At 54.8% G+C, this 27,249-nt stretch overlaps 3 protein-coding genes across 12 annotated transcripts in view; 2 read left to right on the forward strand and 1 right to left on the reverse strand.

Moving 5' to 3' along the window:
- CUNH1orf167 (chromosome unknown C1orf167 homolog) overlaps positions 1-7,630 on the forward strand; it is a 21,046-nt gene extending 13,416 nt beyond the window's left edge. Inside the window, exons 14-22 of the mRNA XM_057305503.1 lie at positions 477-916; positions 1,489-1,711; positions 2,629-3,011; positions 3,080-3,861; positions 5,711-5,798; positions 5,909-6,053; positions 6,275-6,410; positions 6,699-6,809; positions 7,281-7,630. Of these exons, the coding sequence (XP_057161486.1) occupies positions 477-916; positions 1,489-1,711; positions 2,629-3,011; positions 3,080-3,861; positions 5,711-5,798; positions 5,909-6,053; positions 6,275-6,410; positions 6,699-6,809; positions 7,281-7,457 (2,485 nt within the window). The 3' untranslated portion in view covers positions 7,458-7,630. The remainder of the gene's footprint in view (positions 1-476; positions 917-1,488; positions 1,712-2,628; positions 3,012-3,079; positions 3,862-5,710; positions 5,799-5,908; positions 6,054-6,274; positions 6,411-6,698; positions 6,810-7,280) is intronic.
- Positions 5,057-21,987, reverse strand: MTHFR (methylenetetrahydrofolate reductase). Of its 8 annotated transcripts, none has more exons than XM_026519835.4 (12): positions 21,922-21,987; positions 19,075-19,320; positions 17,131-17,369; positions 16,188-16,298; positions 13,548-13,741; positions 12,583-12,833; positions 12,174-12,308; positions 11,805-11,985; positions 11,354-11,536; positions 10,320-10,421; positions 9,297-9,416; positions 5,057-8,994 (listed from the first exon to the last, which is right to left on the reverse strand). In XM_026519835.4, exons 2-12 carry the CDS (start codon positions 19,305-19,307, stop codon positions 8,779-8,781), a joined length of 1,965 nt encoding a protein of 654 aa, XP_026375620.1. In that variant the 5' UTR covers positions 19,308-19,320; positions 21,922-21,987; the 3' UTR covers positions 5,057-8,778. The 8 variants fall into 8 exon arrangements, with proteins under 8 accessions (XP_026375620.1, XP_048077721.1, XP_026375617.1 ...); XM_048221764.2 differs by having other exon boundaries at positions 17,065-17,369; XM_026519832.4 differs by lacking the exon at positions 21,922-21,987 and adding an exon at positions 19,595-20,920.
- A 101-nt stretch (positions 21,988-22,088) lies between these two features.
- CLCN6 (chloride voltage-gated channel 6) overlaps positions 22,089-27,249 on the forward strand; it is a 29,736-nt gene continuing 24,575 nt past the window's right edge. For 2 of the 3 annotated variants that reach the window (XR_006411769.3, XM_026519826.4), the window contains exons 1-2: positions 22,099-22,389; positions 23,176-23,235. Coding sequence is in view for 2 of the 3 variants with exons in the window: in XM_026519826.4 (XP_026375611.1) it covers positions 22,303-22,389; positions 23,176-23,235 (147 nt within the window). In the remaining variant the exon portion in view is untranslated. Of the gene's footprint in view, positions 22,390-23,175; positions 23,236-27,249 lie in introns of all 3 variants that reach the window. The other variant, XM_057305170.1, reaches the window with a different exon arrangement.

Raw genomic sequence — 27,249 nt, forward strand, 5'->3', positions numbered from 1 at the left:
CAGAGACTTCGCAGCTGTGGCTCATTCATTTATTCATCGGCAGCACAATACTTAAGCGTCGGTCTGCCTGGGTTCTAATCCCAGCCTTGCCCCTCACTAGCGATGTGATCTTGGGCAAGTTGCTTAACCTCTCTGTGTCTCCATCTCTCCATTTGTATGGGGATAATAACAGTAGTCACTCCATTGGGCATCAGCAAGGTAGGGGCACATAATCCCCTTGCTTAGTACCTGGCACATAATAAGCACTGAGTTCATAGCAATGTTTATCACTAGTGCCTGAGCTCAGGCCTTGGCACTGGGGTCTGAGATCCCATCTCATCCCTAACCTGTCACTGTGAGCATTCCAGCCCCCAGCAAGCCACGCTCCCCCTGCTGGAAACAGGGAGAAGAGCCCCCTCAGGCTGCTGAGGGCGGGGATGGCTGGGAGAGCCTGGGGTGGCAGGGACCATGCTTAGGGTGGACGCTCCCCTTCCTAGCATCCTCCTCGGTTGGAGCCACTGGGCCACAGCCCAAGGGGCCCAGAGAGAGCTGGCTGTTGGCTGGGCCTGGGACCGGAGCTGCAGGGCCACGCTGGGCTTGTGGCGGAGGCGGCTGGCGCAGGGGCGAGAGGTGGAGCAGTGGGTTCGGGCACGGCGCCGCACGCTGCTTCGAGGCGCCCTGCACCGCTGGCACTCCTGCTGGCAGAGTGAGTCAGGGCCTGGGTCCAGGTCACTGAGGGCGAGGGAAGGGCCAGGTCCATCAGGGAGACCCAGGGTTTTGTGTCCTTTAACACAGAGTCCAGGAATGGGACCCCCACAAAGCACACCGGACGGGGAGGGGGCAGAGCTGAACCCAGGGGCTTGGACATTGACCGTCCACTCCCTGGTGGTGTGGAACTTACACGAGCTACATAACCTTTCTGAGCCTCAGCTTACTCGTCTGTAAAATGGGGATCCCAGCAGCACCCTCCCTGTAGGGGATTGTGGGGAGTCTCTGAGACCATCCACGCAGTGTTGGCTCAGAACCCAGCTCCAGTAGGTGTTACTGTCATCATCATCTTCCACATCCTCATCCTCATTACCCTCACCTGGCCTTCAGGAGTCATGGGCATGAGCACTGAGTCACGGTGTCCGCAGAGCCCAGCATAGGAGGTGGGGATCACTGGGGGCCACTTTAGAGGCTTCCCACTACACCAACATAATGAGCTGGTGAGTGGGGACCTGTTCTGGAAAGTTCGTGTCCTGTCCAGTGGGGACAGCTACTTCTCCAGCCCAACTGCTGTCCAGTTGTGCTGACCCAGTGTTGCCAGACCTCATTTTCAAAGAAAAGCTGGAAATCTAGATTTTTTAATGTGAATTTTCCTGATTCCTAAATGTTTTCAAGAAATGAAAAATGAGTTGGGTTGGCCTGGTCATCACAGGACACTTGCAACCGAAGCATTTAAACCCAGATGGTTAGGGGGTCTCCTCTATCCCTGCTTGGGTTGAGCGCAAAGGGCTGGCTGAGGAGGGGCCCACAGTTACCCAGGGCGGAGAGACAAGGCTGGGGTGCACGCCCGGGGCCATCTCAGCCTCTCTCTGGCCACAGGGCAGCAGGCCCTGCATGCAAAGTACCAGAGGTGGGTACAGGTCCATCTCCAGGCCCTGAGGATCTCCGTGTTCTGGGACTGGCGGCAAGCAGCAGCTCGTCGGAGACGCCCAGTGGATCCCCCAGAGCAGCTTCTACTACACAGGTGGGTGGACCCGGGGGTGAACGATGAGGGTCATCCCTGCTGGGGAAAAAGCAGAGAGAGAGTCCAGGGGACCTAATGAGGAAGCCACAGAGCCGTGACCACCCGCCTTCCTTTACCTGCTTTGTTCGAGTGGTGGGGGGTGGCAAACCTTTAACCCTGCCTGATGCCCTGATTAGCCCCAGGTCTCCAACTCCTGGCCAGGTCAGTCCTTTGGTTTGAGAGGCACAGGAAGGATGGGGGAAGTCCACGCCTCCAACATCCACCATAACGTGTGTTCCAATGTCTTGTCCGTGTCTCGTTGGAGCGCAGGCAAGTTCTACTCTATACAGTTGCCAAGAGTGAAATCTTCATGTAAATAGAGATGTTCTAGTAAAACGTATATAGCTCATTCGTGCATAGTTAAAAGCAGTGGGGACAGAGGCTGCTTCCTCCCACCGCTCAGCTACAAACTCGCACATGTTCACGCTGTCCCCCCACGGGCGGCTGGCCACTGACGGCAGGGCGGAGATGCTGTGCTTTCACAGCTCAACAGTGGGCACAGTTTTTTTTGCCCCTCCCAGAGTGGAGGACACTATGCTCCCCTCACCCACCTCCTGCCCCCTAGTGGGCTGGTGAGAGGAGACCAGGCCTGGCTGCTCCCCCGGTGGCCGTGGGACTTGACCCCACACCTGCTATGTTCCCACGACCTCCTGGGGAGCCAGCACCTGCCCGCCTGAGTCCGTCTGCTTGTGTACAGGCTCTAACCACAGCCGGCACTTTGACCCGTTACACATCAGTTCCTATGTTCTGACGGCACAGGGCTGCGCATGCAAAACCACCTAGCACACTTTGTGGGGGATTTGGGGGCGCGATTTGGAATAAATGGGACTTTTGACTCCGAAAGCCAGGTGGGCCCCTCCTCTGCTTCTGTTTTTCAGCCGCTTTCAGGCCTGGTGTGGAGCTGTGAGAGACACAGGGGTGGTCCCGGCCACGGGAGCCGTTCAGGATGGCCCGAGAAAGGCTGTGGGGGCCACATTTGCCACAAGGCAGGATGTCCGAGCAGCCAAGGCCTGGGCACAAGAGCAGTGTGTGGCCCGGGCCTCCGTGGTCCGCTGGAGGAGCCACACGCAGGGGAGCCGGGCGGACAGGCAGCTGAGGAGGGCCCGGGCCCAGCAGGCCTTCATAGAGTGGCGAGCAGCTCTGGGCCGGCGCTGCAAGGCCCGCCAGCTGGCAGAAGAGAGACTGGCCCTGTGCCGGACACAGTGGATGCGCGAGTCCCGCCTACGCCGGGTCAGCAGAGCCCGTGCTGCCCAGAAGCTGAGTGCCAGGTGGGTGTCTGGGGCCGGAGGGCAGCCCCACATGCGGCTTGCAGCTCAGTCTGTTTCTGAGGCCTTGAGCTCGTTGTTGGCAGAGATCGAGGGTATTTGGTGGCTGGTGACAGGGCTCAGGAGGCTGGGGTCAGAAGGAGAGGCGATCCCAGCCACTGCAGCTCGTCCCGGGGTTCAAGTCCAGACCTGCACTTTCCAGCAGTGCGACCCCTCTCTGAGCAAGTCTTTGAAGGTCAAAGGAAGATAACAGGCCTGCCTTGGAGAGAGAACACAGGCGAGCACTCAAGCACTTGGCTCAGGGGCCAGAAACACAGCGGGTTCTCATCAAACAGTGCTCTCGTGAGGGAGGGCGAGGCAAAGCATAGCGGCAGGACTGCCTGCTCTCCGTCCCCTCAGCAGGACGCTTGCCGCTGGTGTGCTGTTCTACGGCTCTCTGGGCCTCTTTTGACCAGATTTCCCCGGGATGAGGGGAGGAGCACCGGAGTGGGCTTTGCCTGGAGGTCCCCGTCCAGCAGGGAACCGGCGGCGAGGGCTGGGAAGGGCTCCCTATGGCCCACCACCCATGCGGGCTCCTCCCTCTCTCCCAGGGTCCTAGAGGCCTGGGCGCAGTCAGCCGCCAGGGGCCGTGTCCAGCGAGCCGCCATCACCCCGTTCCAGCAGGCTGGGTCCAGACGCCTCCAGTGGACCCACTGGGCCCAGTGGCAGGCAGCGCTCCTCAGTATGCGGTTGGAACTGCAGGCGGAGGCCGGAGAAGCCCCCAAGGTTGATGTCAGGCAGTGGCCCAGGGTGGCCAGCAGAGGGCACCTCCTAGCGCTGACAGACACTCCAGCCCCGTGGAAGCAGGTGAGGCAGCCTAGGTGGGGGTGGGAGGTCCAAAAATGACCTGAGGGCCAGTGGCCTCAGAATCAGCTTGCTTCAGCCCACGGTGGCAAGTGTGGCTGGATGCTTATCTGGGGGGCCCATTGGCCTACGGACACTACCCCCACCAGGTTCTAGAACAGCCTCCTGGCTCTGGAAGACTGCCATCTTTGGGTCCATCAGCAAACGTTTACTGAGCACCTACCGAGTGCCAGCCCAGCACAGGCCCGCCACAGAGACAAGTGCCATGGACACAGTCTATTAGCAGACAGACACCCAGATGCATATGTATCCTGGTGCCGCCTAGGGTCGGGTACGTGGGGAGAGGAGCAACTGTTTGCCAAGTCCCTTTCATTTCTTACTGGAAAAATTAAACCTGCTCAGTACGGGAAAATCAGAAAGTATACACGAAATGTTTCCTTCATAACTCCCTCCACCCAAAGACAACCACCAGTCCTTCTCCAGACCAGAACAGTTAGCTCTGAGGCGCCTGGCTGGCTCAGTCGGTGGAGCACGTGACTCTTGATCTCAGGGTTGTAAGTTCAAGCCCCACGCTGGGGGTGGAGACTACTTAAAAATAAAATAAAAATCTTTAAAAGAAAAAAAAAAAGCAGTTAGTTCTGACACCCGCAAATGGTGACACGAGCTTGATGGCAAACAGGACTGAAGAGGCCACGATGAAAGCCAGGCACAAGAAGGGACACCACACAGCAGTCTAGGGACCTGTCCTTGAAGGGTACACAGCCTGAGTTACTGGCAGACCACACAGTGTTCCTAAAGATGAACTGGAATCATCCAGAATCCTGTTTCAGAATGCCAGGAAGCATCTAATAGATTCTGGAAACGTTCTTAGATAAAAAGATGAAATTTTGTTATTGTTGTTGTTAAAGATACTATTGAGAGAGTGCACGCAGGCAAAGCAGGGGAGGGGCAGAGAGGGGGACAGAGGGAGAGGGAGAGAATCCCAAGCCAACTCTACACAGCACAGAGCCCAAAGCACGGCTCAACCTCACACTCCTGAGATCATGACCTGGGCCGAAATCAAGAGTCAGACCTTTAACCGACTGAGCCCCTACGTTTTTTAAAACAGAATGGAAAGGACCTAGCTTTGGTTACTTGCAGGATCCATATTATTCACACACGGGGGGCTATGGCAACAGAGCATTCTGGGGAGTTGGTATTTTATTTCTAGATCTGTGTCACAAGACAATTTTATTTTTGGTCTGTTTAAAAATGTTAACATTCTATTCTTATCAGCAAAGGCAGGTGGGACCCCATGTACAGGGGAGGAGCAGAGGCATACTGAAACCATAAGTAAATGGCAGAAGGATAGCTAGGGTGCTTGGCTCCAGGCCCCCCCTTTCTACCACACGCACCCAGCCAGCCCTCCCCGAGCAACACAAGCTGGTACCCTGCCTCCTCACGCCACAGAGGCCCTTCGAGAGCCCCTGGTCTGCTGGAGAGCAGTAGCGGGCTCTGGAGTTGGAGGACTCCTGAGACAGGGGGCCTCAGGCAAGTAATTTCACTTTGTAAAGCTGAAGTGGGGAGAGTAATACCTCCTGGCAGGCACAGGTAAGCTCTTAGCAGGTGGTGGGCATTCTTCCTGAGTCTCCAGCCACGCTGGGGGGACCGGGGAGGAGGCAGTGGTGAGTGCTGACGGCCCTACTACTCCCAGGCACCTTCCCCGCCTCCTCCGGGAGCCTTGGGGCCACACAAGAGGCGGCGGCCCTGCTTCTGGTCAGGGGCAGGATGGGAATGACCCTGCCACGTTGCCTGGGATGCAGGGGGTCCAAGCCCATCCGGTTCAGGTTTTCCTCTCTGGCTGTTCCCTCAGACCCATGGCTACGGGACACTGCCCGGCCCAGGCCAGCACGACAGCCACGCGGGACAGAGGAAGCAGAGAGAAATGTCCTGGGCTCAGAGTAAGGAGACCTGCCCCTGGGGCGAGACATCTCACATTTGCCTGGAAATCCACTTCCAGCAAGTGGCAAATCCGTTTTACGTAGAGATTTTGTTAACCTCTTCTTTACAGGCGACAAAGGGCCCCCTCTCCGGTGGCAATGGCCTGGATGTGCCAGCAGGGTGCAAGGCCAGCCCCCTACAAGACCAGGAGGGGACTGCAGCTCTGAGGCTGGAGTCCTCAAAGGCCAAGGCGAGGCCGCTAAGAGAGGACTAGGGTAAGAGCTGCTGCACATGCGCCTGTGAGTCGGGTGCGCGGGGTGAGTGGGGCCTGGGGGCTGGGGGGCTGGTCTGAGCCAGGGCAGGAGCTGGGCCGGCTAGGGCCGGTGCCCAGTCCTGGAGGATCCCAGGGGATCTGTGGCTCTGCCCTTCATCCTGATCATAAGGGGTCCTGGTGCTCTTGGCTATCGGGGTGCATGCCAGGGCCTCTCCCCACCAGGAGGAAATACCTACAGCGCTGGCACCGTGAGGCGCTGCTCCGCCGGCTCCAGGGCTCCCAGCGCGCCAGGCGCCTGGCAGCTACGTGGCAGCACTGGGTAGACGCTCAGGGCGCCGAGCAGCTGGCAAGGACGCTGGTGAGTGGGGGCCGCCCCTCCCCAGCCTCAAGCTGACCTCGCAGCTCACCTTGTCCGCAACCCTAACCCCTCGAAACGGAGTCTCTCAAAGCATCTCGGTCTCTGTATGGACCAAGTCTGAAAGCTTGGGGCCAGGTGCAAGGACCTGCATTAACACACCTCAGGGGCCCCCTCCCTTGTCACAGCCCCTGCCTCCTGGGGCTGCAGAGCTGTAGGGGGAAGACGCAGCAGAAGGGCTGGGGGGCAGCAGCGGGCCGGCTTGGGGCCTCTCACCACTCACCCCCACAGCTGAGGCAGTGGCACCTGGAGCGGGCCTGGCGTGTGTGGCGGCGGCGGGTCCTGCGGCTGTGGGTGGCTCAGCGATCACAGCAACAAGAAGGAGCTCGGGTCCTTGCCCAGGTATGGGGGTGGCCCCCAGCCCCCAGCAGGTCTTCTCAAACCAGCGCCACACCTGGACACTTTTCAGCTGGGGCCCCTCCGTTTTCAGGGGAGGGGTCAGTTCCATTAGAGAAAACACAGCTTGGATCCTGATTTAGCTGGTGATCCTGTGCTCAGCCCAGTCCTACCCAGCCACTCGGTGTGGGAACGAGGCTTGGCCACAGCACGGCTGCCACTCACACTAGCCCATGTTGGGTATCGTTCCCTAAGTGCCCCTCCCTTATCCGCCCTACTCTGCGCATAGCTTTCCAGATCACAAGTCACATCTGTTCGGAGCCTATGCATTTGGCCTGGGGCAGAGCTGGCTGGCTGGCTGGCCGGCCCAGACAGAGGGAGGGGTCTCCCATTCCCTCTAGGGACAGAAGCAACTGGGCACCTAACCAGACCTAGGAGGAAGCCAAATAGCCTTTCCTTCCTCCTCCCTGATTCCAGGCCTTTGAAAAGTGGCGCCAGCACCTGGCAGCCAGGGGATGGAAGAGAGGAGCCACCAGCGGCCTGATACCCCTGAGCCAGGCAGGCATCAGGAACCCTGGGAGCAGGCTGGAAGCTGCTGGAACTCGTGTGTGTGGTGGACGTTGTGTGGAGCAGGGGACCCAGCTGCAGCTGTGACTTGTTCCCATGGAAAGAAAAACAATACTGGCCCCAGCCTCCTTGAGGAAGGAACCACGCCCCACCCATGAGGGCAGTGCAGGCCCAAGCCACCAGGCACTCACCCCACGGGCTGGTGACAGAGGGGCCGGCTCTCTGAGCTCTGAAGGACAATAAAACACCGTCCTTAGTCCTAGCTGCTTCTCTTGCTCAGTGTCTCCTAAGGGCTGCCCCTCTGCCTCGGTCAGCCACCCTGGGAAGGAAGGGAAGAGGGTACACCCATGACTCCCCTGCCTCTTCTACCATCAGGCTGCGCTTTGGACACCTACCCCCACCCTCCTTCTGCTGAGCCAGTGAAGACCAGCAGGCAGGGACCGGGACCAGGACAGGGAACAGCTTCTTTGCATCTAGCAGTCACTGTCCCTGGGCAGTGGGGCTCGAGCGCGGACAGCTTCGGGAACAGGCTGAGCAGAGGGGACGGAGCGGCTGGCAGTAAGAGTTCCCATCTAGAAAAACGAACCAGGAAGAAGTCAGCCCCGCTCGGTTGAGCCTTATCTTTGCCCTTGACATTAACAGGCAGGGTATCCCTCCATGGCCAGGGGGGAAAAAGGGCAGGCCAAGGGCTCCACCAAGTATAAGGGTTCAGATGCCTTTAACCTCTACGAGGCACCTTCCCTCCTAAACCACCAGAATACAGAAATAGTTCTTTCGAAAAGCAGCACAGTAGAAAGGGGAAAGCCCGGCTGGCCCTCAGGCAGATGGGAGCAAGAAATGCTTGCATCACCAGGTTTCAGGCCAAGGCCTGTCCGGAGGCCTGGCGGGCGGCCTGCCAAGCAGGTGGGCAGGGCAGGGGTCTGCCCCTCCAGCCACAAGTAGGACGTGCCAGCAGTCACCACCTCAGAGATGAGCTCTGCCAGTCTCTTCGGCAGCACAAGTGCCTGCCACCCCGGTTCACTTTGCTGTCCCCGCAGGTCCCAAGTGCAAGGTCACTGGCAGCCCCCAGGCCAGCTCTCAGGGGCTGCCCTGGTTCAAGGGCTCAGTCAGCAAGAACGGCCCCCTCTCCTTCTCAGGGAGGTGCAGAAGGGAGGTGCTCCTCGTTGAGAGCAGAGTCGAGGCTGATCACCCGACACCAGGCTCCCCTGGCGGAGGGGGGGCGGGGGCTGACTCCGGTCCGGCCAGAGCCCGCAAAAGCCTCACACCAGTCTAGCTGCCATCATCACGTGAGGAGTGGAGGCCGGGGCTCAGGGAGAAATGGAGGAGAGGGGTCCCCAGGAAAACCAGGACTGGGGAGGAGGAAGACAGGACACCTGTGGCTGCAAGCTAAGGACAGGAGGGTGCAGGATCACAGAGCCTCAGTCTCTCCCTCTGGCGCGGGCTGGTTGAGAAGTTCAAATGTGTCTTCGACCACCTGCCACAGGCAGTTTTCCAGCGGAAACTCATTGTCCACCAGGTTGACCAGGAAGTAGTTGTCGTGGATGTACTGGATGATCATGCGGGACGGCGACTCCTCCTCATACAGCTTGCCCCACTGCTCGATCCACAGCGCGAAGGCTTCGTCCTGCGCACGCACGCACGGGCACGCACACACAGAGGCAGGCAAAGTGAACAGAGCTGCCCTTGGGTCAGGGATTCGTGCTCAGCGCCCCAAGGGCCTCTAAGCTGCTCAACAGGACATTTCCAGGAATAGAACAAGGCCCACTGCCAAAGTCGCCTCCCATCCCCCAGCCCAGAAATCAACACCCTGAGTCAGAGTCAGGGCACTGCCCGGAAGGCGGAGCCCACCAGCCCTGGGGCCCCAATGACAAGGCCTGCCTAAGGTTTGCGGGGTGCTCAGGGCAGGCCCGCTCCTGGCCCCCTTACCTTCCAGAACATGAAGCTGACGGGATCGACCACGGTAGGCTGGACGATCTCTCGCCCAGGGAAGATGCCCCAGGTGACTGCGTTGGGCTGCAGCTCAGGGGCATTGGTGATGTTTTCACCCTGAGGGCAGGTGGGGGGCGGGGTCAAAGCAGACCTGGACTAGACACAGCAGTCCTTTCCTGGCCTGGGAACTCGCAGGGGTGGGGGTGGGGGTGGGGGTGGAGCAGGGCTTTGCTCCCTCCCCTCCACTGCCCCTCCTAGCCCAGCAACTCCATGAAAGGCCGAAAGGCTGGGGGCTGGGCACTTCCTTTCTCCTCCCGGTACTCCAAGCTCCACATCCCCCACATCACATCCCCCACATCCGGTGGCTCCTGCTGGCTTACTCTGTGATCTGTCCCCACGTGTCTGCCCAGCCAGGCCACTCTGCTACTCGGATTGCCACAGTGGCCTTGCATTCTAGTCTTACCTGGTCCTGTTATCCACACCACTGTCCACTGTGACCTGCCTATGACAAAACATGGAGCCAAGCCACCACTGCTGGGAAAAGCTCTCTCGCCTTTAGGGGAAAACCCAAATTCCCAGCAGGACAGTCAAAACTTTCCAACTTACTCTGAACCCACTTGGCAACGTCCCATAGGCTGGGCAGACAATGCCTTTGCACACCCTCCGCCCTTTCCCTGTGCCCTCTCCTTGTCCTCAAAGATTCCAACCACATGGGACCCCGCCAAGCCTTCCCTGACCTCCCAGATTAGACAGACGTCCCTTCCCTGGGTCCTCAGCATCCTATAGTAAATCTTACTGTTGAAAGTGCAACAGGATTTGTAATTACCCACGGACTGGGCCCCCTCCCTAGACCAGGGACCCTCTGAGCTGAGGGTAGGGGCCTGGCTCTGGGCATACGTTTCCACCATGCCTGACCAGGGCTGGGTGCTCAGCTCTTGCTAAGGGGGGAGGAAACACGGCACCTTCGGCCCAGGACTCTGGGCCTGCTGAGCACTGTCTAAAGCCCGGGAGCCGGCCTACCTTGACGTCCACGATGTGGTAATTAACCCGGAGCTCGTACTTCTTCAGCACCTGCAAAAGCGCCCCCACTGTCTCGCGGGAAGTGAAGAACTCCAAGTAGGCCTGTGGGAGGGGGAGAGGCACCGCCACATCAACCCCAGTCCTTGCATGCCCCTGCTCCTTGTGTGCCGTGACAATGGACGCTGGCCCTCCGGACCGCCCCGGGGAGGCACCCACGCAGACACGCATGGCAGGACTTGAGACACTGGGGCTAGTGTGGCCACGTGGATCGAATCATGAACTGAGAGCTGGCGAATGCAAGCAAGGGGGACGCGAACAGGTACATGGGATTTCTCGGTCTGGAGAGCTCTAAGGGGCATCGGCCACCCTTCTCCGAACCAGGGAAGGCTCCAAGGAGAAGCCACTTCGGAAGCTGGACCAGAGACCCCGTTTGGTAAGCCAAGACACAGGAGAGAGACCTGACACATCCCGGCCTCTCCACTCACTGGAGGCTGACACGGACACCGAGGGCTTCTCCAGCACCAACTGTCTGTCGGGGATGAGGCTGGGTTCCTAGCCCACAGGGGGAGCACTATTACCCCATTTCACAGATGAGGAAACTAAGTCCAGAGAAGTTGAGCAACGTGGCTGCACTGAAGGTAAAAAGCAGAGCTGGGACTCAAACCCAGGTCTTTCAAATTCCAGAGCCCACAAGCTATAGTTCTAGAATGTCGTTTTAACTCCAGCAGTCCTAGGAGAAAAGTGTCAACTTGGGGGCACCAATAGCAGTTCCATGTAGAGAATGCTTCCTACGTTCTTCCCATGTGCCAAGCATTTCACGTGCTTTGTCACATTTAGGCCCCAGAACGTGATGGGATCTATCCCCATTTTACAGAAGAAAGGTCTGTCTGACTAAAAACGTGAGCTCCTATCCAATCCGATCCTCTGCCCCTCAGAACAAAGAGACCCCAGGGAGGAAGGCTTCTCTGTCCCCATCCCCGGGGAACCCATGGGTGCCGGCCGAGGTGGGGCAGCCCTGTGTGTCCCTGCCGCACCTTCTGGAAGACATAGCCCCCACTGGGGCCCCAGCCCACAATGGGGTCAGAGGATGGCTTCCCATTGATGTTGGGCTGGGAGTTGATGGTGAGGATGCCCTGCCGGTTCACTCGCAGCAGCTCCTCCTTCATCAGGCTGGTCTCGGCCGCCAAGGGCTCGTCATTCCAGGGCAGGCAAGTCACCTGGGGGAGAGGGCAAGCCGGGCTGGGGTAGCCATCACACCGGGCACCCTGGGCTCCCTCCCTCTCCAGGGCTCTGCCTGTGCGTCCACCAGCCCTTCTAGGCACCCCAGGTAGGGACTTCACAACTCATCCTTCCCTTTGCTGAGGTGCCACATCCAGACAGAAAGAGGGGAGGCTTGGGGTGGTGTGAGTCACAGCCCCGAGGTCTGGCCCACAGGGAGACAGGGCGGGGGATATAACTGGGGACCCCCACCCCAGCACCACTCACCTTGTAGCCTTGCTGGTTGGGCTCTCCCGAGAGGTAGTGGGCAAAGACTTCAAAGACACTTTCTTCACTGGTCAGCTCCTCCCCCCACATCTTCAGTAGCTCTTCCCTCGGGGACTTACTCTTCAGGTAGAAGAGGTAGTAGTCCTTCAGCTCCCCGAAAGCTGGAGAGGAGGAATTGCCCCTGGCACAGGAGGTGCCCAGAGGGCAAGGCACACTCCTGACCTGGGGCTCCTGGCATCCACTCTCCCAGGGGGCATTCCTGTGACTCTTGTCCCATGCAAAAAAGCAGGCAAATAAGCAGGCAAACTCCCTCTGCCTCCCTCCCAAGAAACAGGATGCATTTGCAATGGGTTGCCTGCAGGTGCTCACCAGCGGCCATTAGGGAATTCATCCCACTCCTGCGTGCGGTAGATGTAACTCTTTGGTCTGGAGGCCCAGAAGATAGGACGTACATCTTCCTCCCGGCGCTTGGGGTGGGCACTGACAGCCCAGGGCAGGGGACGCCTAGGTGAGAATGGAGTAAGAATGAGTAAGGGACTGGCTAGAGGAACCAGAAAGGGCGGGGGTGGGGGGGGACACTGAGTTCTCTGACTGTGCATGGAGTTTCCACTGAGACAGAACCCTAAGGGTACGACTAGCCATAGCAGACATCCCTCTGTACCTCCGTGGTGGTCAGCACTGCTAGGGCGTACTCATTTTGTGACCTCTTTCTAACTTCCCTGCCCATCTTACTTTCCTCTGTGCCTCCCGGGCCCAAATTCAGGGCCAATGGCTTCACCTGGGGTCCTCAATCCACATGCCGAGACGCTTCAGCACCTCTGTAGTGGCCATCTCACGGTTGAGGGTGTAGAAATGGAGGCCTGGCACCAAGCCACTGGTCAAAAGCTGCTGGCACAGGCTCACAGCCTGCTCAATGCCATAGTTGCGGATGGCAGCATCATTGTCTTTGATTGGCTCAATCACATCCTTGATTTGCTGTGGCACCTCCAGCTTGGACAGTTTCACAAGCTGCCGAAGGGAGTGGTAGCCCTGTATGAGACACAAGAAGCTGTGAGGTGCCATCTCCCAGCCTGTCTCTCCCCTGAAATACTTACCACCCTTTCCATCCCCACCAGGCCTCCCGGCCAACGGCAGTGTGACACAGAGTGACTCGGGAGAGTCAGTCCAGATTGTAGGAGCACCCCTGCCTTGTCCTCCTTCTTCCACAGAGTCCAGCAGCTGCCTACAGCATTCCTGCCCTCAGGCTGAGCTAGCCCTTCTGCCCCTAGGTGCATTTATTGATAAGCCGGTGGGCATCAAGGCCAGTGGCTCCCAAGCTGCACTGCTCATCAGCACCACCTGTCAAACTTAAGAAATAATATGCAAGTTCCCAGGCCCCACCTCAGACCTATTAAATCAGAACCTCCAGACAGGGGATCTGGAAATCTATCTTTCAAAGAAGTTTTTCAAATGATTTTGATGACAGTCAAGTTTGGGAAACATTGATTTTACCAAGATTTATAATGAGAGTTATAATCCCTCTTAGCGACACTTGTTAGCAAGCCCCTCCAACAGACACTGTTGCTGTTTTGGGTGCGGGAGGGTGGATGAGAGGTGACCAAAGTGGGCTGGCCCGTTGCAAGGACTGGAGCATCTGTCCGAAGGGAAATCTACTGAGCATCAGAGATTGGCATTTCACCCCCAGGGCCCTGGCCTGTGCTAGGAGGGGGGTGAGGGAGTCCACGGCCCTCCTGGGACCCTCACCTGAATAGGAAAGATTCCGGGGAGGATGGGGCAGGTAATGCCTATCTCGCTGCAAGCCTTAACAAACTGGAAGAATGTGTCAGCCTCAAAGAAAAGCTGGGTGATGATGAAGTCGGCTCCTGCAGATACCTTCTCCTTCAAGTACTTCAGGTCGGCCTCAAAGCTCCCTGCGTCGGGGTGGCCTTTGGGGTAACCTGCCGACAGGGATGACAGTAGGGAGAGGCTGGCTCCCAAGTTCTCAAGGTGAGTGAGGAAGAGACCAGAAAGCTGGGAGCAGAGAGCTCGCTGCCTCAGAGGTTCTGGACTTGTCCCTTGCAATACCGCAGCACGGACAGTCCGAGACGGTGAGTGGCTGAGCTCAGGACGATGCACTTCTCACTCTGGACATGACCCTCAGTGAGAGGTGGCCTAGGGCCACCCGCCCAAGAGTTGGGGGCTTTGGCACCAAACTGCCCATGCTGTCCTGCCTCAGGTCTGTGGCAAGCAGCCGGGCAAATCAGGCCAGCACACTGCGGCCACAGAAAAGAGAAAATGCCACGTGGGCTCCTGGGCTGGAGTCTGGGCACTGGACTCAAAACCGTGCTTTTAATTTAACATGAAAATTACTCAGGGGTCCAAGAGAGTGAATATTAGGAACCACATTACCCAGGGAAGAACTGAAGAAGGTGGGGATGTTTCACCTGAAGGGGAGAATGGAGAGAACACCGAACTACTTCCAAAAGCCCAAAGGTCTGTCGCAGGGGAAAAAGGATTCACGTTCATGAAGTTCCATATGAGTCCTAGTCTGTGTTGCTTCAGATGACAGATAGGATCGGTCCCACTGGAATGAGCACCCCGCCACCCCACAAGTCACAAGCTCCTGGAGCGTGAAGCACTGGGGGCTGCTGGGATGACCACGTGCCGGGGAGGCCAAGGATGGGATTCCAGAACTGCCTGGCAGGCGGGACCGTGGGTCACCTGGGCTCCTTACTAGCTCCCTAAACCTTACGACTGCTTCCTTCCCTGAGCAACTGAACTCACGAGCAGCCATGTTTGCTGTCTGCAAAGGACGACCGTAGGCCTTCAGGAGGCTATAGCAGAGCGTTGGCTTCCTGAGCCTGAGCCCTGGGCAGGACCCCGAGCCGGGCTGCTGCGGAGCCAAGCTGCTTTGCTGTGATAAGGCCCTTCTGTTCTGCAGAAACCCCAAGTCATCAAAAATGAATATAAAAACTCTTGTCTCAGGGGGCGAACGGGTGGGAGGACCGAGCACCACCATTTCACTTTCAATAACGAGGCTATTTTTCCAGCAGGAATTTCAAAAACAAGGAGGTTTTAAGAGCTGAAACCGTAGCCCTAAAGCCTCAATATCACCAAACACATGTAGCGTTGGCTCACGTTTAGGTCTTGCCCTGTTTACTGTATTTTCTGTCACACCCAACGTGGTGTTTCTCGACCCCGATCGTCGTGCTCGTCCACTTTATGACAGGCTAAGCTCCAGACCCCTCAGCAGCTGCAAGCTCACAGCTCAGCCGGTCTCCGCGCACGACCCCCTAATGCCTACGGCACATGTGCACATTCCCCAATTTACTAACCAAATGGTGGCCCGTGTATGAACAGGCGGAAATGCTATGTCCCGAACTCCTCATCGGGGCCTCCCAGACTCACCTAAACGCCCCCATTGACTGGGATGTGTGGATATGCACATGGGAGCCTGGGACTAAGTTCGAAGCCACTGGCAACAACTAACTTCCCTGAGGCCACATGGATTAGTTTTTTAAACTCACGCCACTTTGACATGCTACTCCAGAATGCCGCCATGTTTGTTTTAATATAAGGATGATACGATTTCCCCAACAAAATTTTGAGAAAAATTGTCATGCCGAGATGACGGGTCATAGTAATCCCTGGACTTCTTGCGTCCCTGGTGCCTGCTGCCTCACCACACCCGAGCCCCGGCTGGAGAAGCTGAGGCCCGATCCCAGTGAGTGGAGTGGGAGGGAAGGCCACCCCATCCATTTTGAGGTGAACCTTGCCTCTTGCCTGTAGCCCCTGGAACTGGAGCTGAGCCGATCCAATGCTCTCTCCTGAGAATTTGGAACGGACGCTGAGGCCTGTCAGTCCGTCAGGACTACTGGCTGGAAGTGACCGTGTACACTCAGGAGCAGGCGGCTGGTCACGTGTGTGCAAAAGTGTGCGTATCAGGGCTCCTAGAAGCACGGAGCATGTGCGCAGTGGGAGGCAGAGATGGGGGGCCGTGTGGCTCCAGACAGAATGAGGGAGGCCTTGCTTTCTGACTGCTTCCTGGTCCAGGGCCTCGTGAGGTCAGGTACCATTTCCTGATGGGGGTTCTGAAATTCCCTGGCCCCCCTGTCTTAACAAATATCCTTTTTTTGTTTAAAAAAAGAATAGGGCTGGGAAGCAAGCTAAGAGAGAGAAAAACTTCAGGGCTGGCGGCAGCCTGGCAGGTGGCAGGTGACAGAACGGAAGCAGGGGCACAGTGTGATGCGCCTCTGAGCCTCCCTCCCCTGCCACAGGCGCGGGCCCACGGCACCCTGGGTCACCGGGTCCTGAACTGAATGCCAGTGGGCCCTCTGTGCCTCTCTGGGCATGTCACGCCTTCCCTTCCCTGTCCCCCTGTGCTGGGAAGGCCCAGCCACTCACCTGCCACACAGATGTCAAAGTAGTCCCCGAACTCGCTTCGGATGTGCCTCACCAAGTCTGCGGCATAGCTGAAGCCTCCCTCCTCCTCTTCCCACTGGTCACCCACGGGGTCTGCAGGGGTGGCAGAGGCCACGGTCACTGGCTCGCCCCCACGCTCCAGACGGCCTTTTTGTTCCTTCTCCTACCGTACCCCAGGGGCCACGGTCTCCTCAGAGATGGAGCCTTGATTTCCTCCAAGTGTGTGTCTCCTCCTCCCAGCGTGGCCCTTGGCAAACGGTGGCCGGGAAGACAGCAGCCATCCTGTCAAGCACTTACCGAGCACCAACTCCTCGGGCAACGTGCTGGCAGCGCTAAGCAGGGGACAGCTGCTGCTCTGCCGTTAGCCTGGAGCATCTGACGTCCCTTCCCAGTCTCAGTGTGTTCCGGCACCCTCACCCAACCCCACTGCTCACTCTCCCACCCTCTTGGAGCTCTTGCCTCCGGGGAGAATTTTCTATTCAACTCAAGGGAGTCCTTATGGGGAGCGCGAGGCCACAGAATCCCACCCACCCAGGTCCCTCTTCCCACACTCAGGTGCGTGATGACACCAGGTACCAGAGGCATGAGTAGCTGCCTGCCCCTGGGATCAATGCCAGAACCACGCTCTTTGATTGGGCCCAGAGCTGGGGCCGGCCAGCAATCGATGAAGCTGTGTGTAGCCAGGGCAGAGGCTAATCGGGCAAGGCTGCATTCCTGACTGAACTCCTATGCTGAGGTCAAGAGGTCAAGAAATGGCTCCCTCCGTGTGGTACCAACAGCGCTCACTACCCACAATGCCTCCTGACACTACTGGCTGGGAGGGGACGCTCAGCGGGGGACCCAGAGAAAAGTAAAGGACCGTTCCAGAAGACAGAGGGGCCTTGGAGGAAGGAAGATCCCAGACAGTAGAGGGCTGGCTCCACACCTCCCCTCAACGCCAAGATGTTCTTCAGGCCCAGCCGCCTGGCCTTCTGCAGGTAGCCTGTGATCTGCTCCCGGCTCTGACAGCAGCAGGTCATGTGCAGGATGGTCTCCAGGCCGCAGTAGTTCACGGCCGTGCTGGCGATCATCATGGAGGAGGTCTCCTTGTCTGAGCCGGGGTCCCCTGCTGGGTGCCAGGTCACATCTATGAAGAGGGGGCCACCTGCCCCCATCCGATCAAACCTGTAGGTAATTTCTTTCTGAAGAGGGGCTCCTGAGAGCACATCGCCCTTCACCACCTTCCCATGGGCTCTGGGAGGTAGGGAAACATCACAGGCGGGTCGTAATCAGACGACCTACATTCATATCCGGGCTTTGCTACTTATTAGCTGTGTGACCTTGGGAAAACTACTTAATCTGCCTGAGCCTCAGTTTCCTCATTTCAAAAATGTGCCAGAGAACAGTACCTACTTCATAATAATAACACTATGGAAATATTACAATAGATGGCTCCACAGCCCTGAGAACAGTGCTTGGTACGCACTGAACACTCAATCAATGTGAACTCCTGTTACGATGATGATTTTTTTTTAAGGATTTTATTTGAGAAAGAGAGAGAGAAAACTAAGGGGGGTGGAGGGACAGAGGGAGAGGGAGAAGCAGACTCCCCGCTAAGCGTGACCTGAGATCATGACCTGGGCCAGTATCAGACGCTTAACGGACTGGGCCCCCCAGGGGCCCCAATGATGATTATTATTGCAGAGATAACTGATATCAACAATGCAACCCTATGTGAGAGAGCAGCCCTGCAGCCTTTCCAAAGTGCTTGCACATGTATTATCTAGAGTAAGACATTTCGATGGTCAAAGGTACCGGGAACCCTCAGAGTGGCAAGCAGAGGCTCACTTTAGGAAGAGGAAAAAGAGGGTCAGCAGACACAAGTTTCTTTCATGTTACCCCCCCCCCCGTCCCCGCCCCCAGTGCAGCAGCCAGCAGCCTTTGAGAACACGGCCACAGTTCCTGAATGAGACTCAAGAGCCACAGGTGTGCACACGCACCTGTCTGACCAGCTATAACATGGTATTTAAACACCCTGTGCTGGGGCGCCTGGGTGGCACAGCGGTTAAGCATCTACCTTCGGCTCAGGTCATGATCCCAGGGTCCTGTAATCAAGCCCCACAGTGGGCTCCCTGCTCAGTGGGGAGCCTGCTTCTCCCTCTCCCTCTGCTGCTACCCTTGCTTCTGCTCCCCCTTCTGTCAAATAAATAAAATCTTCAAAATAAAATAAACACCCATGTGCCTTTAAACTTCAAAACTTTCAGAGCGATGCATGAAAAATACAAATAGTAAAACGTATAAACTTTTTAAAAAAGGAACTGCAATTCATAAGGCGCTAACGTGATTCATTTGGCATTTCTAGATTTCGAGAAGCATTTAAGTTGAATTCCTAACTTACTGAAAATGTTCTCCAAGCTGCTGTTTTATGACTTCCTAAACTGTATTCATGCGCCAGCCCCAAGTTCCGCCAAAGAATGCAGCCCGAGAGGACCAACACTTTTAACCCGTTGAAGAATGCGTCTAAAAATTCCAGATGTGGGGCACCTGGGGGGCTCAGTCGGTTAAGCATCTGCCTCCGGTTCAGGTCATGATCCTGGGGTCCTGGGATCGAGCCCTACATAAAGTCTGCTTCTCCTTTTCCCTGCCTCCCACTCATGCTCTCTCTCTCTCTCAAACAAAAAAATCTTAAAAAAAAAAAATCCCAGATGCCTGCAGGGACTTTTGCTGACAGCTGAGAAGTTGCGGCTCCAGTGGTCTACCCTGCTCTTTTCCACCCCCTCTGGCTGCCTTTTCCTGCCGGGTCAGAGTGCAGCCTGGCAGCAGGGCTGCGGCTTTGCCTCCCCCAGGAGCCCCCTCACTCTGACCCCACTCGCCAACTATATCAACTCACCTTGAGATGAGATTGACAGCTCCCTCAGCCGTCCGAGGAGGGAAGAATTCTAGGGAAAACCACTTGTCACCAGAGTCCATCCTCCGCCTCATCTTCTCCCTGAGTCTGTCGTGGCGCTCAGGGTCCAGCCCGGGTGTGGAACATCTCGAACTCTCCTTGGAGCTCTCACTGCCACTGCTGCTGCCCTCCGAACGGGGAGGGGGGCCGCCATCCCCTCTGGGTTCGTTCACCATGGCCCGGTTCCTGCTGCACAGAGTGGGGGCAGGAGTGTCTGAGGGCAGGCAGCCAAGTCCCGGAGTGGCAGGGTCAAGTGAGATGCGGTATTTCCAGCAGGAAGAAGGCCAGGGAGGGTAAAGGTGACAGTGCCCCCACCCAGTTGCTCCACATACCACAGCTGTGACTGTCTCTCGCTGCCTCCCTCAAAGCTTTGCCCTCCACAGCCGCCTGGCTCCAAACAAACCAACCCCCACCCCGCACAGAAACATGCTCCTTCAGCCCAGGGATCCTCGGTGTCAGCTACCTGATGGAGGGTGGCACTGAGAACCTCACCCTGCCGGCCTCCAAAGCCCACATTCCTAGGGAGGGGCCGCGGGGTCTGGCTGGGAGAACCTTGGGTGTTGGATGGTCCATTTCTGCCAGCAGGGACCCAGAGTGGGTGGGGAAGAAACAGGAGGAAACTTCCCCAGCGAGTGTGTTCCTCTGGGTAGAGGGAGCTGTGACAAGGGAAGAGCCCAGAGCTAGACGAGCTGGGGCCCTGCGCAAGGGGGCGGGGGCAAGGCTTCCAGGCGAGAGGGAGGGCTGAGGCTCTAGTTGCAGACGCCGGATGGAAGGAGGGGGATGTTGACGGGAGACTGCAGGGGTTGGTGGGTAGGAGGCCAACAGACGTTCAGGGTCACTGGATTACTCTCCAAAGAAGGCAGAGCCGCCTGGCCCTGCCTGGAACAGCTCCTGTTACTTGGAACAGTCTGGATGCAGGAGGGAAGGAGTGTAGGCATGACGAAGCAGCCGGATTTCTCCTGAGTTCATGCTACTCCAAAAAAGACCCGGTCGTGGGTTAGAACTTGACACTGGCTGGGTTCCACAAGTAACCGAACCCAAATTCAATCAAGGGCATGAATTTGTGTCCTACTCAGAACAAAAGCTGTCCCATCTGTGCCTGCCTTCCAGGCTGTTCTCCCTATACACACCACCCAGGTCAGTTAATTATAGCGACTGCACAGCCACCACATACGAAGCCCTGAGCCATGGCAACCACACGCAGGCCAGCAGAGGGCACGGACTCACTGGCCAGTTTGGTGGGGAAAACAAAACAAATACTTAAAAGCAAGACAGAACACAACTCTTGTACAGCAATGTGCAAACACACATTTTTAGTAGTGAAAATCCAATGTGTGGTGACATGGAGTATCAGAGGAACAACCAGGCGAAGTTCATCCCTTTCAGGGAACAGCCACTGCTAAGCCTGGGTTCTTAACTATTTTGGGGTCCTAGACTCCCAAGAAACCGATGAACTCCACTGCTCCTCTCCCCCGAAACACACAAGCGCACATAACTCCAAAGTGAAGGAGTTAAGACCAGAGTAAAAATATTTGTACCAATGATTTTTCTTCCTAGGGATGCCCATTTTCATCCTGACCTAAAACTCTAGCTTCTCAGCAGGGATGGCCATCGCGAGTAAGGAAAGGGAGAATACTGGGCGCCTGGGTGGCTCAGTCGGTTAAGCGTCTGTCTTTGGCTCAGGTCATGATCTCAGGGTCCTGGGATCGAGCCCCGACATCAGGCTCCCTGCTCGGTGAGGAGCCTACTTCTTCCTCTCCCTCTGCCTGCTGCTTCCCCTGCTTGTGCTATCTCTCAAATAAATAAATAAAATCTTAAAAAAAAAAAAAAAAGGAAAGGAAAGGGAGGATATCAAGATCAGCCTAACTGGCCTTTCTTCTGAATTCAGAGAGTGGTTCATTAACTGTCTGCTGGAACAAAACCAAAAGAGAGGGGGAGGAAGCCGAACTACCTACCTGCCCTTTCATTTATTTAATAAAGACTTATTGCATTCCTAGTTAAGTGCCAGGCGCGTGCCTTCTTCAACCTCCTTTCTCACATCGCTGCTTACCCATCTTAACCTGGACTCCCACAGCACCATAGGGCTGCAATCCTCTCCTACCCCTCAGTTCCCTGAGACCAGGGCCCAATATCCTGCCGGTGGCATCCCCCATGCCTGGCACACAGTCGTCACAGCCAGCACTCAGTGAGCGCCAATGGGTCAAGCGCTGTCACTCTGTTCTCAAAATAACCTTCTGCCATTTACCGACCACTTGCTTAATCTGTGCCCTGCACCGTGCAGTGCGCGAATACGAAACCCACCCCGCCCAGAAGGACCGGAGTGGACACCTGGGCGCAGCCCGATGCAGTGGGCGCCAGACACTGCGGTGCTCGGCTGGCAGGCCGGTTTAAAAGGCCAGAGCCGGAAAGACGCCTCTGGCATCCGGCTCGAAGACCACGAATCGAGTCACCGGGTCACTGGGTCAAGGTGGGGGCGGGGACGCGGGCCCAAACCCGGTCCCAAGGGGGCTGGGTCACCACCCCCGTCTCAGGGCCGCCTCCTCCCCGGGGTCCCCTCCGTCCAGGCCGGGGACTGAAAGTGAGTTTTCCCTTCAGGGCTGGAAGTCACCGGGGGGGTCGCACCCATTAGAGGTTACACCGGCCCCCCCCCACCCGAGGGATCGCGCGGAGAGGCGGAAGCCCACTACCTCTGAGAGGCGGGCCGCCCTCCCTCGCTCCCCGCCCCCGGGTGGGTGGTCCCCCCTTCCCGGATATCCCTCCCTGGCGACCCCACGTCTCGCCTCCACTCACCCTGCCGTCACGGGTGACTCAGAGCGCGCGCGCCCGCAGCAGCTGCTTGACCAGTGTGTGGGCGCGTGCGGGGGGCGGGGCGTGCGGGGGCGGGGCGCAGGTGTCAGGTTGCAGAGGGAGGCGGGACGAGAGGACGGAAATCATCCTTGCGGGCGACCGGAAGCTCCGTCCCCAACATGGCCGCGCCCAGAGGTCTGTTGGAAAGCTGGCCTTCCACCGTCATGTGACGCGGGCCCTCGCCCCACCCGTCTGCAGCCACTCCCTGTCTCCGTCCCTAGCTCCAGAGGACCACGTGACACTGTCGGGCCCAGTCACGTGAGGCGCGGATTCTGGGTGGGAGGGGGTTGGCGGAGGGTTCCAGAGTGGCAGTAAAGGAGGGAGATGGCGGGGTGCAGGGGGTCCCTGTGCTGCTGCTGCAGGTGGTGCTGCTGCTGCGGTGAGCGTGAGACCCGCACCCCCGAGGAGCTGGTAAGGAGCGGGCGGAGCCCTTCTGGGGAGGGGGCGGTTGCCAAGGGACGGCGAGAGGCGTTGCCGGGGGGTGGGGCCGGGCCGAGCTGGGGCCGCAGGTGGCAGCGGGTGGGGCCTGGGCACCGCAACCTAGGCTCTCAGAAGCATCTGCCGCGCTTCCCGTGCCCAAGTCCGGGGTCTTTTCTCATATCCCCTCCCTGGAATCTGAGGGAGAATCCAGGCCCGCTCCAGTTAATCCCATCCATGTTTTCTTTTATTTCCATGTGAAAGGAGTTTTGAATGAAACGAGCGTTTTCAGAATGAGCCCCTTCACTGGACTTTGTGCTTATCAAGCAGCTGGTTTAGTTTCTCCAGCCCTTTCTCACTGTATCCCTCACCTTTTCTGGGTCATTGATAATCCAGCTTCCCTCTGCAAAGCACCCTGGGAAAACTTGAGTTGCTGTGTCCCAGAGTTGACAGGTCCCTTCTGTTTTCACATTCGGTACATTGTCCAATGGAAGCTGAATGTTTTTCCCCTTTATGTGGCATGGGAGATCTTTGAGGTGTCCTGAAGACAAGAGTGGATATTTGGTGAACGTATCAGTAGAAACGAAGGGCTCAGCTGGATGACTATAGCCACCGACATCAGCCCCATCCCAAAAGTGTTTGAGATCTTATTCCCATTTGATAATAGTTCCAGATGATTTGGAAATTAGCAACAAATTTCAATAAATACTTCTGTCTCTTTCTACTTTTAACCATTTAAGTATTTAACCGTTTAACCATTCTGTGGATCTATTTTTCTAGACCATCCTTGGAGAAACACAGGAGGAGGAGGATGAGATCCTTCCAAGGAAAGACTATGAGGTGAGATTCTTAGTTGCTGCCTGGGTTGACAAAGGCAATGAGTGAGCTGGTCACTTCAGACAGAAGCATTAGATTCTAACGAGAGATGCTCTTTGTCTCTCCCACGGGGCGAATGGGTAAGAGGTAATTTCCCTTTCTGAAATGGACTGTTTAACAAGCCCTTTTCTCACCATGACCCCAAAACAAGGTCTGGTCTGTCTCCATGTGTTCATAGATCTGTGGCACCTTAACCTAGACAGAGCATGTTTACCATTAAACTATTTGGTTTTACAACCAGAGACCCAGAGTGAAAGCCACTGATTGCGCGCTCCTAACAGGTGTGGGACAGGAGACCTTCCTTCTCTTCTTAGAGAACTTAGTTTTCAGATGATTGTTTCCTGCCCAAGCAGCTTTTCTCTGAAGTGCTCTTGATTGTAGTTCTAGTTCAAGTATGGGATTTTAAGAGTGTGTCTGTGTGTTTACTAAGGCCAGTGCTGCTGGAGTAAAACCAAACAAGTTTGTTTTTTTGTCATTTAATCAGTTCCTGATAATGTTTCCTTGATTTTTGAAATAACAAAAACAAGCCATCCGTTCTGATAGAGAATTCTTAAGCCGTTTACAAAAAGAAGTTAGGAAAAAACCCATAACCCCACTGATTAAAAGATAACTGTGAACCTCACTGAGTATCCTTTTCCATGCTTACATTCCTGCTTTTTTGAAATAACACAAGTGAGATTCTGCTACATATACTATTTTAACATGTTTTCTCCTCAACTTGAAAGCAATCTTTGTATTGCTAAATACATTTCTATAATATCTTTTTAAATAGAGGAATACTCTTTTATTATGCCACAGTTTATTTAATCTGATTTTTCTGTATGGTGAACTAGTCTTGACTATCCTTTCTTCTTCATCCGTAATGAGCAATTCCAAGAAGTGTGATTAATTTTGTATGCCTAATGCTTTTTTGAAAATGTCATGTACAGGGGCGCCTGCCTTTTTGGGTCATGATGCCAGGGTCCTGGGATCAGCCCCATATGGGGCTCCTTGCTCAGCAGGGAACCTGCTTCTTCCTCTCCTTCTGCCTCCTCCCTCCTGCTCATGGTCATGCTGTGTCTCTCTCAAATAAATAAATAAAACCTTTAAAAAAAAAAAGTCACATAGACTTTTAAAATTCAGTATTTTAGGGCAATAACATACTCAGACTAATTTTCTTTTTTAATATATTGTCTTTTGCTGTAGAATTTGGTGGAACTATTAGCATTTATTACCATAACATGGAATTTTTTTAAAACTTTCATTAGAGAGAAATTCAAACATGAAGAATGGACAGAATAGTATATTGAAACTCCCTGTACTCATCAGTTTTAACAGTCATTCAACTCATGGCCAACCTTGTTTCATCTGGCTCCCATCCCCTTCCCATATTATTTTGAAGAAAATTCTACACATCACATCATTTCACCCATAAATAATTCAACGTGCATCGCTAGAGGATGAGGATTTTTTTTTAGCACACTACAATACCATTTTCATACCTAAGAAATGAACAATAATGCCTTGATATTAAATACCCAGTGTTCAGATTTTCCAGTTGTCTTATAAATGTCATATGATTTTTTAAATGTCCTATGATATTTTAATAGTTTGTTTGAATCCAGTTCCCAGTGAGGTCCTCACATTGCATTTGTTTATCTTTTAAATTTTTCTTAAACTTTTTTTTTTTTTTAAGTAATCTCTACCCCCAGCATGGGGCTCAAACTCACAACCCCAAGGTCAAGAGTTGCAAGCTCTACCAACTGAGCTCATAATAATAAGGTGCCCCCTTAAACATTTTTTTTAATCTGTAGATTCCTCCTTCGTCTTTTTTTCCCCTTGCAGTTTACTTGACAGAATAATTTTTATGATTCGGCAATTTGCCTATCGCGCCACCATGGTATAGCTTAATATGCTAAACTGATGGGAATGCTTTTAACGAATCAAAATCAAAAAAAGCATGGTATCTGTTGATGTATTTCCCCATATTTCTAAAATATTTGTCTCCTTGCACATAGCTGAGAGGTTTGCAAGAATTAGTATAAGAAGCCCCATATTGTCCTGTCACCTTACACTCCCTCGTTGAGCCCAGTAATGTCACCCTGACTGTGTGACCGTGACTGGAGCTTTCTGGCAGCCTTCATCTACTCCCTGGAGCTCACCATGGCTTCTTTGCGCCATTGACCTTGCTGTTCCCAAGACTCCTTCTCTCCTTTTACTAAATTCCACTTGTATTTGTAATGCATTTGTTTTCATCTGGTATGCATGTTTATGTAAATTTCACGGGTTAATGTCGTACGTGAGTCATGAATATTTCTCAATTAACTATTTTCAAGTGTGAGTTTCTTTAGAACGTTTGCTTTGTATAAGCAAATTTAGCTAGATGCTTACTCTGAAAAGTCTGCTCAGATTTTACTAGGGATCAACTAGAAAACACTTCTGTTGAAAATCTTTCTAAAATGTGTTTTCTCCTTCCTGCCCTACTAAGAGTTCACTGTACCTACTTGACTGTTCTATAAGTCGGGGGTCTTACAAGATGTTAGAATCCCTGGTTTGACATCCCTTCTCATTCTAGATGGTTTGAATAACAATAACCCTCTATCTGTGGGATGGGGCTGTTAACCGTGATGTTTTCATGCGGGTCACAGAGCCTGTGTTGCTCTTTTGAATTAGAAAAAGGCATCCCTCAGAGCAGAGGACCTATAATAAAGGGCCTCTCCCTCTGGGCCACAGCGATTCCCCTAGATCAAGGCCTATTGAGGGTGCTGCTCCTGCGAGCACTGAGGTGCCCCTCCTGGTTGAACTTGGGCTTCCTTTCAGCCCCACTTACCCCTGTGGCCACACGCCATTTGGCTCATAACCTTGGGCAGCAGCCCTGCAGGACACCTATACAAATTTTATTTTTTTATAAAGTTGTTAGCGCCCCGAACCAAAGAGCAGATATACAGCAGAAATAAAAGGAAGTTAGTCATCACAAAGGAGAAGTAAACTATCTGGTTTTGGTACATGTTTACAAAGTGTAAAATTCAATTTTAAAAAAAGAAAAGATAGATGTTATGGTGTTAGGCACCCCATTCTTTTACTTAATAATTTTTGCACATTTTCCGCATCTGTCTCTGTGGACCTATCATAATTATCTTATTATATAGTCTCCCATATTTGGATGTTTGATCATTGATTTAATAAGTTGCCTGCTGATGCCCCAGGACCCTTTTAAAAAAGGGATTTGGACTTCAGGTATAAATACAGATGGAAACATCGTCACATGTCACACCTGTGTTTGGCTGACTGCTGACTCTGGCACGGAGCGTGGCCATCGGGCCAGTGCCTAATTTGTTCACCAGCTGATGTGTGGGTAGCAACAGGTTTAGGAAGGCGAGAACACAACAGCAGACCATTTTCCTTTGTTGCCAGACTGCTGCTTCTCTTAGACAACAGAAGAAATAAAATGAGTTGCTGTGGCGTGTTTCTCGAGATGTCTCTGGTGCAAAGGCCGACTTTTTGCAGAGTAGCTGTGTTCTGTGAAGGCAAGTTGAAGGAACCCTGCTGTAGATGTAGTTTTAGGAGCTGTGTCAAATCTCTGCCTCTTCCTAACATGAACTGAACGTTGCTTTTCAAAATAATCTTCACGTTGGTTTGTCTTGTGAATAACGTCTTTCTCATAGAAGCTAACTACAGAAGATACTTACAATTAACCAGTTTTCTAAATTAATTTTGTTCCGGTTAATTGAAACTTTTATTCATGTAGTAGGATAAGATGGGTCACGCTGGTGGTAGCCAAAGGTCTTTTCAGGTTTTGCAGAAGCAGGAAGTTCAAAGCTCGGTTATTGAAAGCTTTTCCCCAAGCGTGAACCTCCAGCAGCCAGCCGCAGAAACATTCTTGTGCCCCAGGCACAGGCTCCCTCAACCGAGGCAGGTCAGAAGGTCCGAGACTCTGCATTTCTAACCTGCGCCTCCCCGGGGGCTCCAGGTCCGCCGCCCTGCCCACCCACACTTCGA

The sequence above is a fragment of the Ursus arctos genome, unplaced genomic scaffold (genome assembly GCF_023065955.2).
Source record: "Ursus arctos isolate Adak ecotype North America unplaced genomic scaffold, UrsArc2.0 scaffold_32, whole genome shotgun sequence".
In the NCBI taxonomy this organism is placed as follows: domain Eukaryota; kingdom Metazoa; phylum Chordata; class Mammalia; order Carnivora; family Ursidae; genus Ursus; species Ursus arctos.

What these genes read in the sequence shown, in the direction of transcription:
- MTHFR (XM_048221763.2), bottom strand. Translation starts at nt 19,704, where the DNA reads ATGGACCATCCAACACCCAAGGTTCTCCCAGCCAGACCCCGCGGCCCC. An exon ending in TCAGTGCCACCCTCCATCAG is followed by an intron (nt 19,321 to 19,594) that starts GTAGCTGACACC and finishes CACTCTGTGCAG; the next exon opens with CAGGAACCGGGCCATGGTGA. An exon ending in CCCCTCTGTCTTCTGGAACG is followed by an intron (nt 16,299 to 17,064) that starts GTCCTTTACTTT and finishes CCACCCCTGCAG; the next exon opens with ACCCCGTGGGTGACCAGTGG.